The sequence below is a fragment of the Populus nigra genome, chromosome 14, assembly GCF_951802175.1.
Source record: "Populus nigra chromosome 14, ddPopNigr1.1, whole genome shotgun sequence".
Taxonomy (NCBI): Eukaryota; Viridiplantae; Streptophyta; class Magnoliopsida; order Malpighiales; family Salicaceae; genus Populus; species Populus nigra.
In genome coordinates this window covers 9,074,400-9,086,833 of record NC_084865.1, presented here as the reverse complement: position 1 = coordinate 9,086,833, position 12,434 = coordinate 9,074,400, and the positions used below count along the sequence as shown (strand labels likewise).

The 12,434-nt window shown below is 33.6% G+C and overlaps 1 protein-coding gene across 1 annotated transcript; it reads left to right on the top strand.

Moving 5' to 3' along the window:
* Nucleotides 1-2,605: 2,605 nt before the first annotated feature.
* Nucleotides 2,606-12,226, top strand: LOC133673197 (exosome complex exonuclease RRP44 homolog A). Its single transcript, XM_062093901.1, has 23 exons — nt 2,606-3,011; nt 3,105-3,262; nt 3,360-3,415; nt 3,615-3,737; nt 3,851-3,981; nt 4,095-4,335; nt 4,807-4,960; nt 5,373-5,613; nt 6,088-6,244; nt 6,321-6,389; nt 6,710-6,835; nt 6,949-7,001; nt 7,213-7,319; nt 8,249-8,303; nt 8,393-8,492; nt 8,861-8,972; nt 9,781-9,901; nt 10,039-10,098; nt 10,191-10,296; nt 10,385-10,480; nt 10,762-10,843; nt 10,942-11,007; nt 11,843-12,226. The coding sequence occupies exons 1-23, from the start codon at nt 2,817-2,819 to the stop codon at nt 12,039-12,041; spliced, it is 2,808 nt and encodes a 935-aa protein (XP_061949885.1). The 5' UTR covers nt 2,606-2,816; the 3' UTR covers nt 12,042-12,226.
* The last annotated feature ends 208 nt before the right edge of the window (nt 12,227-12,434 follow it).

Sequence of the window (12,434 nt, the reverse complement as noted above, 5' to 3'; positions counted from 1 at the left end):
GACTTGAAAAAGTTGACAGCTAAAGGTTGCATAAGTTGGCTACTTTAGGGTGACGTCAAGGTTGTCGTGGTGTCAATCGGCCAAAAACAATAAATATCAAGGTATAGTCAAATGTCAGACTATTATGGGTAGTGTATGTTTTGTCAAGTTTGGTGAAGAGATGAAGCATTAAATGTCCCTGAAAAATAACCACTTAAGCAGCTTTTTCAGGAAAAAAAGAAAAAGATGATAAACAGTAACCAAATGACTCTGTTTTCTTTTTCTTGTATTGTTTGGTTAAAATGGACATTTTATTTAAATGAAATAACATTGTTTTGACTTTTAGGGTTTTAATTTATAGATTTAGCCAAAGTTCAATTTAGTCATTTGGCTTTTAATTACTCTTCTAATTGACCCCAAACTTTTGATTTAATACAATTTTGCTCCTATCAAATTTCAACATCAACCTTTAATTTCAATACCTTTTTCATTTTGATCATTGGTCTCAGATTTAAACAAATTGACACTCAATTGACTATTAAACTTTCAAATTTCTTCAATTTCACCCATGATTTCGATCAATTTAGTCCCTAGAGTTCGGTGTTTTTTTCTAAAAGATCCTTGGCTATGAATTTCTTTAATTTGACCCCTAATTGACCATAAAACTTTGATTTTTTGTGATTTTACCCTTGATTTGAACTAATTGACTTTGTAAAAATTAAATTTAGTCCTCTAAAATTCTAATCATCTCAATTAAGGTCAAATTGAGCTTCCAAACTTAATTTTTCACCAATTAAGTTCGTAATAAAATTAATTTAACTCATTTAAAGTATAATTAAATCTTGCATTTAATTAAATTCTTTAATTTGACCCAAATTATTTTTTTAACATAATTAAACTTTGATTCAAAATATTCAGGAGATAGAGAATCACCAAGTGATCATCTAGAAAATTCCTTAGTTTTAAAAAGAAAGAAAAGATGTTAGATTTGACCAAGAAAGAGGGAGAAGAGAAAGACATACAAGGAGGAAAAGGAAAAGTAAAGGAGAAAAAGAAAAAGGGAAAGGAGAAAAAGGAAAAGGAAAAGGGAAAGAAATACAAGATGTTAGAATATTTAACATAATTTTCCCTTAAGTAATTTAATATTATTTTCAAAGTTTGATTTCGATCACATATATTAGTAAATATCAATTTGAGAAATATTTAAACTTTAATAGTATGAAATTGCTATGTATTATTTTTACCATGATTAATTACTATCATCGTTATAATCTTTTTAAATTATTTTGTAAAAAAAAGTCACTTATTTAAATAAAATCTATTTAAACATGTAACTTTTATTATATGAGTGCAAGTTTTATTCAGGGCCCTGCAAACTTTTAGTACAATTAATGATATGGTATTAAAAGTAATTTTTTATTTGAAAGAGTTATTTTTAATTATATATAATGCGAAATGGAACATAAAAATATAGGTATGAATAAAAAGAATTTGAACCTATATTTTAATGAGTCTTTTTTTTTTACTTAGCAATAATTGTTTTTTAAAATACATTTTTTGTGGGTAATTTTATCCAAAGAAGTAAAACGTAACATGATACCATAACAATATATATATATATATATATATATATATATATATATATATATATATATATATATATATAAAGACCCAATTTAATAATTTGATGAACTTTTAGATTTTAATATTATTTGTATTTTGAGATTATCTTTAAACAATTCTAGAGTTTTCATAGGCAAAATGAAGTGCTAATTATATTATTATTATTATTATTATTATAAAAAACTAAAACTCCTTGTGCATCTATTAATAAATTACTATTAATTAAAATAATATAGTGATTGTCCTTTCATGATAAAACTTTTGAACTATGCATTAGGGTAAAGCGGTCTTTTAATTTGTGTATAATTGTCATTTTCAAATCATGTAGGATATATTAGTATTTTTAATTTTTTTCACAGTAAAACGATTTAATTATCTATCAAATAAAAAAAATTAAACTTATATTTAGAGAAGGGCTTTTTAGTCTTTTTAAATTTTTAGCATTGTTAAGATTTAATTATTCTTAAAAGTAAAATCTACTAAATTATCTTCCAAGAGTTTTTTCATCCTCTCATTATGTTTTTTTTTTTAATATTATTATTGTCAAGTTGATTTAAGGATTTTTTTATATTTCACTAAATATTAAATATTATTAAAAAACTTAATAACTCGTGCAAAGTAAGGGCGAGCAAGGACGTGGTGTATGCAAATTGCAATGCTTTCCAATAACCAAATGCTGCTTTTCACAGCATGATTTGAATTATCTCGGCGAACCTTTCATGACGTAGAGACGCATGTGATCAATAGGCCTCCAGTATAGCGTTGGTAAATACTTGTCCTTATTGATTTGGAAAATTTCTTAATTGGGCTACCAAATCCAAAACCATTAATGTATTGATCTAAAGCATCTTATCTTATGCAATAAAATCGTTTTTATAAGAGAACATGATATTTTTTCTGAAAACTATGGACACCGATATTAGAAGGAAGGACTTTATTAAAGATTTATGATAGGATTGGAACCTAATTGAATAAAAGACAGATGGTTGTGATATATTAGGGACTAATATGAGTTTGTCCAAACAAAACGAAGAAAAAAGTTGGTCCTGGTACCCTGAACTTGCTCCGAACCAAAACTCTTGCTCGTCCGCCATAAGCCAGAACCCTGCTAATACCCAGAAACCAGCAAAACACGCCCACACAGAAGCCCTAAACCTCACTCCATTAAACCAACTAATAGAGAAAAACGGACACTTAGTTTGTCTATTTGAACCATGTTACACAGTAAAACTTTTAACAAGAAAACCAGAGGTGGAAGAATTCAAAAGCTTGTAAGAGAAGTGTATTTGAGAGATGATATTTACTGTGGAGCTTTGTTTTGCAAATCTTGTGAAGATAAATCGAAAGCTCGGCTGACCGCTACTGCGTCTACTATTCTCATTCTTGACACTAATGTTGTTCTTAATCAGGTAATCTTTAAATGTATTTGTAGGGGTTTTAAGTACTTGGTTTTGCTTATAAAGAATTTGAGCTTTAATCATTTTGTGGGTTTTTTTTCTAAGATTGATTTGCTTGAGAATCCGGCTTTAGAAGATGTGGTTTTGCTATCTGTGGTTTTACAAGAGGTGAAGAATAAAAATTCGGCTGTTTATGGAAGAATTAGGAATCTTATTGATAGTCCTGCTAGGAGATTCGTTGTTTTCTCTAATGAATTCCACAGGTAATTATTTGTTTTTTGCGGGTTTTGTTGGTTCTTTTTTCACTGTCATTTAGCTCACTTTTGAGTGTGAATTGATGATGTTTTACTTGTTGGTTAGGGATACTTATGTGCAGATTATGGCAGGAGAAAGTCCGAATGATAGAAACGACAGAGGTTAGTTTGACCCTGTACTGTTGATAATTCTGGATCCTTCTTGATACAATGTGTTGTGTGCATGTCAGATTTTTATCATGTCATTGGGATTTTTTATGTTGCGGCATCTCTGCTTTGTAGCTATGTGCTTTTTTTTTTGTTGTTGTTTGGCGTGTGTTCCTAAATTTGTAAATTTGACATTGAAGAATTTTTTATCCAGCCATTAGGGTTGCTGCAAGGTGGTATCAGAGTCATCTTGGTGAAGCGGTGAAGGTTCTACTTATTACTAATGATAGAGAAAATAAGAGGAAGGCTACTGAAGAGGGTGTTTCTGCTGAGACAAGTATGTATTATATCTTCATCTGCAAGATTTAATTATTGGTACCTTGTTAGCGTGACACTTTTTGTGGAAATATGCTTGCTTAGAGCTGACTTCTGAATTTCTGTTTCTTGCAGTTGAATCATATGTGAAATCATTGGGTCAACCAGCTTTACTTGACTTGCTTGTTCAGCCAGCTTCTGTAGATGTAATCATGGAAGAAGTCGAAGATATGAGACCTTCAAAGAGGAAAGTTGTTTATCCTGAGGTATTGCTTTAGTGTCTGCTAACTTCATGGTTTCTAATTTGTTTTGCTTGCAGGAAAATACGACATGATGGGTTAAAAAAAATAAAATTCCTTGCACTTTGTTCTTGGTTCAGCATAAGCCCATGTCAGAGATTACTTCTGGTTTGACCAAAGGAATATACCATCAAGGAAAACTTCGTGTGAACCGTTACAATCCATTTGAAGCATATGTTGGTAGTGAGAGCATTGGCGATGAAATAGTCATTTATGGGCGTGGAAATATGAATAGGGCTTTTGATGGTGATGTTGTGGCCGTGGAACTACTTCCACAAGACCAATGGCACGAGGAGAAATCGTTATCTATAGTAGATGAAGGTATGTTTTATGTCATGCTTTTTTGGGCCTCCTAGAAGGTGCATGTGTGCAAAATGCATCACTTGCTTATGAATTTCTAAACAGGTAGATACATCAATTGTCCTTTTCACCTTAACAATGTCTTTAGATATATGAGCTCTAGCCCACTTTGCTTTGGTTATGTGTAAGGTTTTGGATTGATGACCTACAATAAGGAAAAATGGGTTACATTCTTGTCTTCATATTCACTTCTTATCCATAAGACAGTAATGCACTTTGTCACTATCTTTTTTGCAAGTCTCAAGAGTTGCCTTTTTCATTGCAGCTTATGATTTATACTATAAGCAAAATGGAAGTGCAGAAAATATTTCTCCTTTCTACTTAATGAGTAGATGGATCTCTTTGTGTGCACGTGTGTTTGGGGTTGGGGTGTCAGAGCAGTGTGGTTGCATTTTGTCTATGTTCTCTCAACAATTTCATTTTCCCTTGCAGAGGATGAAGAAGAAGATGTTCATCTAGTCCCAGGTAGTTCAGATGATGCTCCCAGGACTTCAATTCCAGTATCAAGTTCAACTTTTGACACGAATCCTGTCTCATCTCGCCCATCTGGTCTTGTTGTTGGTATTATAAAGCGGAATTGGCATTCGTAAGTCATCTTGATGTTAATAGAAGCATGAGCACATGCATATTGACTTTGGTTATTTTGTTGGATATGGTTTGAATGAACTTGTGATAATGATGTTAGTCTTATCATTGCATCCATGTAGTATCATGCTGGAGATAGATGCATGTCTACCTTATGTGCTCCATAATGCAATTGCTCCAAATGCTTTGCTTGTGGAACATAGCTTTCTTATTTTGCTTGTGGAACATAGCTTTCTTATTTTAATTCCCTCTAATCCATGTACTTTCTTTTAGTCTTCTTTTTGTGCAAATGGGATATTCCTTGTAATTTGACTAGTCATGAAATATTATTTTTAACTTTTAATAAAAAATGTATTTTTTTGTTGCATTGTTTGTGTTATGGATTTAGTTTTTAATTAAATGATCTTGTGCAGTTACTGTGGATCTTTAGAGCCCATGCCAATGCCTGCAGGAAGTGGTGGGCTTGTATATGCTTTATTTGTCTCCAAAGACCGTAGAATTCCTAAGATTCGGATTCAAACTCGGCAGCTTGACAATCTTTTGGACAAAAGAATTATTGTAGCAGTTGATTCCTGGGACCGTCAATCACGACATCCTTCTGGCCATTATGTACGCAGTATAGGACAGATAGGCGATAGAGATACCGAAACTGAGGTTGGTAATCATTTTATAAGTTATGAGTGCATACTTGTGTGTGGAGGAATTTTTATTATTTGAAAACTGCTCCTTCAGATACTATAGACCTTTAGCATTGTTCCTCAAGCTTTAGATACTATAACCTTTACTATAGACCTTTACCATTGTTCCTCAAGCTTTAGATGCTTAGATGGAGTTGTTATATGTTGAAGAATAATATAAATCATAACTTGTAGCCCCACCTAATAGTTTAAGGTCTTGAGTTGAAATGATTTTTTGGCATGATATCAGGACCTTGATGACTAAGTGATCAGCCCTTATTCTATTTGATAAAATTAAGCATAAGGTAGTGATGAGTCAGTACAAGTTTCAAGCCCTAAAAACTTTTACTTGAGGGGGTGTGTTGAGAGTAATATAAATCATATCTTGGAGCCGTACCCAATAACTTAAACTTGGTTCTTTGACAATATATTTTGATCTTGTGAATTGCAGTTGGTCTTGATAGAGAATGATATTGATGCAAGACCGTTTTCTGCCCAAGTTTTGGCGTGCCTGCCACCACTACCATGGTCGGTTTCCTCTAAAGATTTGAACGAATCAAATAGAGTTGACTTACGACATTTGTGTGTCTTTAGTGTTGATCCTCCAGGTTCATGATCCATTTTCATGTTGTTCTTCTACTATTTTGTATAATTTCTCGTCTTCTTAGTTTATGTTACTCGCAGGATGCAAGGATATTGATGATGCACTACACTGTACTATGCTTCCAACTGGAAATTTTGAAGTTGGAGTCCGTATCCTCTGCTATGCTGAGCTTAATATAATATTTTTTTCTTAATTATTTTAACAAAATTAAGGGTTATGTAGGCTATCAATATGGTTTTGTGCACGTGCGCACACATACACTAGACTGCTTGTTGTTTGAACTTAATGATTTTAATTTTCTTTAGGTGGTGTTCCCTATTTTGTCATGTTTTTCCTGTCAATGTTCCCCTGTACTAGATTTATTCTCTCTTTTAGCTTTTTTAGTTCTCTTAATGCGGTACCATTCTATTTAGTTGTTATAAGAGCAAATAACAGTCTTCAGTGGTTTCTTTTATTGATATAAATTAAGACATTGCTGATGTAACGAATTTTGTTCACCCTGGCACCCCACTTGATGATGAGGCTACACAAAGGGGTACATCTGTCTACCTTGTTGAGCGTCGTATAGACATGCTTCCAAAACCTTTAACAGAAGGTAGATTTTCTATTTGATGTGTATCAATCTGTCAGAATTCATGGTATTTTGTGTGTGTATATATATATATATTTTGTGAACCTAAGGTCATTATAATGATTTTTATGTTGTAGATATATGTTCTCTTCGAGCTGATGTGGAAAGGCTAGCCTTTTCTGTTATTTGGGTATGTGCTTCCATTTTTAATCTTTAGGCTAGCATTTTCTGTCATTTGTTTTTCCTTTGATGGGGTTCTCCACTGTATCACTCTCTGCTCTCTACTTGTCTTGATGAGGGACTTCCTCCAAACTACTCCTTGCTTTAATTTATGATTGTTTAAGCATATGCAGTGATAATTAAAAACAATATATTTTGAATTCTAATGACCAATTATACAGGAAATGACCCCTGAAGCAGAGATTATTTCTACAAAATACACAAAAAGTGTCATCAAATCACGTGCAGCATTATCTTATGTTGAAGCTCAGGCTAGGATGGATGATAGGTAATGTTTTGACTCAACCATTAGTTGATGAATGAAAATGTTTTATATTTGGTCCTGGCCCCTATGTAATTCCTGAGATTCTAGGTGTTTCTTCTATAATGATAATAACCATGTGTGCTTCTCTCTGTAAGAAGTGAATTTATGCTTCTCCTAGTGACTTCTGTTTGTTTTGCCACATTGACATGTATATTAGGTTTTTTTCATCCTTTTACATTTATGGCATGCCTGATTTAACTTGTGAAATGATGTCATGGACAGAGTTAGTTTTGTCCAGAAGACTGCTCTCATATATCCATCATATGTATCTATAATTAATATGATCTTAGATTCTTAGTGAAGATATTCAGAAATGTAGACGTTATGCTCATATCAGAACAAATGATTTCACTCACACAGAAAAGACCAACAGATTTCTTTTAAGATCATATGGATTGGGTTAGTTGAATGTGCTTATTGAGTTTCAGGATTTTGAAGCAGACATGGATCTTCATGTTGCCGATTCATGTCATGTTGGGATAAGTCTTGATAGAATATTTTAATATGAAAAGTGACTTTTAGTATTAATCTTCAAGAATGTCGTAATTATTCCAGGATGGATTTGAGGAAACCGGTAGCACTAATAAATCAAAAAAGAAACCAAGTAATTGGTCCTGTGCTGGCTTGCTCAAGTCCTCAGGTGCTAAAAAAGGTGCTCAAGCTCTGAGTGGTATTATATAAACGAGCTGGTAGTGTTTTGGCCAAGCTAGCAACAGTGATTTGTGAAAATCTTGATAGAACTCTCTATCCTTTTCCTTGCTTCCGCTGTCACATATGGCCATATCAGTTTGTTGAATTTGTGGCATTAGTGTTTTTGCTTTCTGGCTCATCTTTGAAAGTCTCTTATGCATAGTTGGCTGATGGGGTCCTAATCAATTTAATCTTATTTTCAGTCGATTAGTTGATCCAGTAACTAAAGATTTGAGAAATATGAATGCTCTGGCAAAGGTATTCATCTTGGAGCATGATTAAATTATTTTGTTCACTGGCCACTACGAAAAATGCACTCAGAAGTTGCTTTATATACTATTCTGCAGATAATGAGGCAGAGGCGAATTCAGAGAGGAGCACTAACACTAGCTTCTGCTGAAGTCAAATTTCAGATTGATACCGAGACGCATGATCCTCTTGATATTGGTATGTTTCCCAAACAATGAGTTTTTTTTTTCTGGGTTTAGGGTGGGTGTTTTTGTGCCCCTGTTATATGACAAAAAGAGGAAATGCATGGAGTGCTGGAATGGATCATGTATGTGTAAATTGGTGAATTTTATAGAGCTGTTGGTGTAGTGTCCAGCCACAGGAATTATTTTTGACTTTGATTTTCAAAAAAGACTCTGGAAAGATTTGCTTTTTATTGTTTAACAAATTTCTTACAGAATGCTTCAACCTTTTATATTAAGCATGTATTTGGGTTTATAAAGGTTGCAGCATTGTTTACATTTTTTGAGTTTTTTCTGTTTATAGTAGTGAAAATATCATGTCTAATGGTCTCCTTGTTTCTTCAGGTATGTATCAGATTCGAGAAGCAAACCAAATGGTTGAGGAGTTTATGCTTGCTGCAAATGTTTCTGTAGCTGAAAAAATTCTTAAAGAATTTCCAGAGTGTTCACTATTGAGGTAAAGTAACTGTATAATTTCTAGTGTTTTTTTTTTTGAAATTTAATTTTTGTCACCTTTTAAGCCTTATCAACAATACAAGTGGTCATTGCCTAATAAGTAATCAAAGAATAAGTTTTAAACAAAAAATAATTATCTCTTGTCCATTAGTCAGATCGATTGTTGCCAAGCCTCTTGAAAATTGAATTATGGGATAATATTTAACTTGACAATGCATTAATAGCCTAAACATTGTTGTGAGAGAATTGTGATGTAATATCAATTTTTGTTTCATGTTGGAAGTTCTTGAGTAAGATTGTGTTTAGTAACTGATTTGTGTTGCATTTTGTTGAAAACATTATTCTGGAATAGTATTCATAAGCATAATTGTCAGATGTTTGAGAATTGCAGAGAGATCTTTTGATATACATGTTAAAAAGTGTATTTTTAAGCTTGAAATTGCTTTTAACATGCCAAGACTTGAGTTTGGATTTTCTTTTATGGGCAATTGTATTGCAGCATGTTATTTTAACGAGATATTCAAACTGTTGCTAGGCCCTTTTAATCTATTGAAAAACCTTTTCTTTTTTTATCCATAATTTGTTTTGAAGTTTGAAGAATCTTTTCTGACGTGTTATTTTCTATTGAGTTCTTCAGAGAGGAAATAAACTTCTTGGATTCTTTAAAAGTGCTATGGTGTAGTATTATTTTGAACTACTGTTCCGTTATAAGAAAAGCAAAAGACTCTCTTATATGCCAAAGATTTTCCAGTTTTCCATTACTGAACGATGTCAATTGTGTTTCCTGTGGACATGTGCTCTCTTTTCAGGCGTCATCCTACTCCGACAAAAGAGATGCTTGGACCTTTGCTTCGTACAGCTGCTGCTGTTGGTTTGAACTTGGATGTCACATCTTCAAAAGCACTAGCCGATTCACTTGACCGTGCTGTGGTGAGTTGTTTTTTACTTGACATTGTTTCCAAAAAAATATAAAATTTAAAATCAGTCATGATTTAGCCTGTTCACCATGTGCTCATAGCTTGCTTTCTTTTCTCTTGTTTCATTTCTTGCAAAATTATGTTTTCCAGGGTGACGATCCATACTTTAACAAGCTGATCCGTATAATGGCAACTAGATGTATGACACAGGTAATATTACTTATATTGTTGATTTTCAGGAGTACTTTGTATATGGAATTTCAAATTTTTATTTATTTATTTTTTGCTTGAACTGTTATCAGGCAGTATATTTCTGTAGTGGAGAACTCAGCCCTCCAGAATTTCTTCATTATGGGCTTGCAGCACCTCTTTATACTCATTTCACATCACCTATCAGGAGATATGCTGGTTAGTAAGAGGTTTTATCTTGTTGAGTTTTACTTTTTACTAATGAACACGATACCTGAATTTGAGTTTTGATTTTACTTTCTTGCAGACGTGATTGTACATAGGTTGCTTGCTGCATCCATTGGAATATACAAACTTCCAACTATATTCCGAGACAGGCCCCAGCTCACTAGTATTGCTGATAGTAAGCAACAGTGAACTTTCCAGTTAAAAATTTGTCATGGTTTAACTGCAAGTTCTGATTTGATTTCCCTTCCCTTTCACAATATGTTCATACTCTTTAATATTAGGTCCTCCAATTGATATGTTTCCTCTATTGAACCTAACCACATTTTTTCTATTATAGATTTAATTAATTAGTTTGGCATGCAATGCATTCTGTGTGTTTGATGGGGCTACTATTAATTCATATCAACCATGTCATGCTGAATGATAAGAACATTCCTTACTGTAAATTTCCTGCAGATTTGAATTACCGGCATAGGAATGCTCAGATGGCAAGCCGAGGCTCCGTAGAGCTCCATACTCTCATATACTTCAGAAACCGGTAATTTGTGTGATCTCTCCCAATTCCCCTGCTGACCCCAACCCGCATGCACATAAATACATGCTAATCTATTTATCATAACTTTTTTCTTGTTGTAGGCCTACAGACACAGAGGCCAGAATAGTAAAGATGAGATCAAATGGTTTTATTGTATTTGTTCCCAAGTATGTATTTCCCTATTTGACCTTTTAATGGATAAGCTTACCCTTTTTCTCTTTTCTTATTTAAATGTCTCTCTCAATTATGGTTTGCCCTGTATAGCACACCCAGTCCCTCAAGGAACCCAAGATATGGGAATTAGAATACAAACAAGGAAAAAGAAAAGAGGAACTCTTCTACTATCGTGCCCAATATTGTGCCAGAGAAATGAATCTGGTGGTCTTTATTTTTGGGAAAATTGCTATTCAGGGTTTTATTTGGAAGAGAATTAAATTTAGCATTTAGTAGCAAATTTGGTGGGTATGTGGGAGCTGGAATTTAAGTAATTAGGTGAAGGATTTCTGGGGCTGAAAGCAATTGTGTGATAGTTGATCTAACTGTGATTTGTTTGGGTCTGAAAGATCAGGAAGTGCAGATATTATGGAGTATATAATTTGCTGAGTTGAAGCATAAAGTCTAGGCAGTTGCATTCACGAGTTCACACCTGGAAACATAATGCACAATCACGGCTTCTCAAGAAGTTCACTAGCTGCATAAATTCCAATGCTAAAGCAATTCAAGGACTAGTATGTGCTGTGTACTCATGCCATGTCTAGAACAATCACACTTTTCTTATCAAAGACATGATATATATGTGACAGTCTATTATGCCATTGGTTTTCCTCAAATTGAACATGCCAAAATAAACCAAATACACCCTGCATCAAACTTAGTTCATAAATCTAGATTCCTTGAATCTTTCCTTAGTCTTTGTTCGATGCATGATGGTCCTTCACTTTGTGGAGGAGCAGAGGTTATTTATATGCGCGTTGCATAGGATTTAACATATGTTTTCTGCAGGTTTGGTATAGAAGGGCCAGTATACCTGACAATGAGAGGTGATAAAGGGGGTGGGGAATGGTTTGTAGATGAGCAGCAGCAGAAGATTAGGAAGATGGATGGTAGTGTTTCATACAGTATCCTGCAGGCGGTGAAAATTCACTTGGAGGTTTTAGAACCGAAACCAAATCGGCCAAAACTCCAACTAACCCTCCTCTAAATTTTATAAGACATAATTATGGGAGCCATTCCAATGCTGAATGTTTAGCTTGTTTAGGCCAGGATAGGGTGTATTGGTGCCCAGAGGGGGTGCATGATTTTGTAATGTCAGAAAATCGTTTTGTTTTATGCTCGTTTTCTTTTGAAATATTGAACTCAGGATTTGCTCTTGGGACCTTTCTTTAAGAGGGCATTTAGCTTAGCAGATGGCTTGAGAGACTAAAAATTAATAAATCGAGGTTGTCAATTCTATTCATAAACTTTAAATCACTCTTCCAATTGAATGTGTAAAAACTGTTCCAGAATCCACTCTGAAAACACTTGCAAATTAAAGTCAAACTAACACAAATTGTATCAAGAGAAACTTTTTAGTGGAACCAGTAGTTAATAAGTA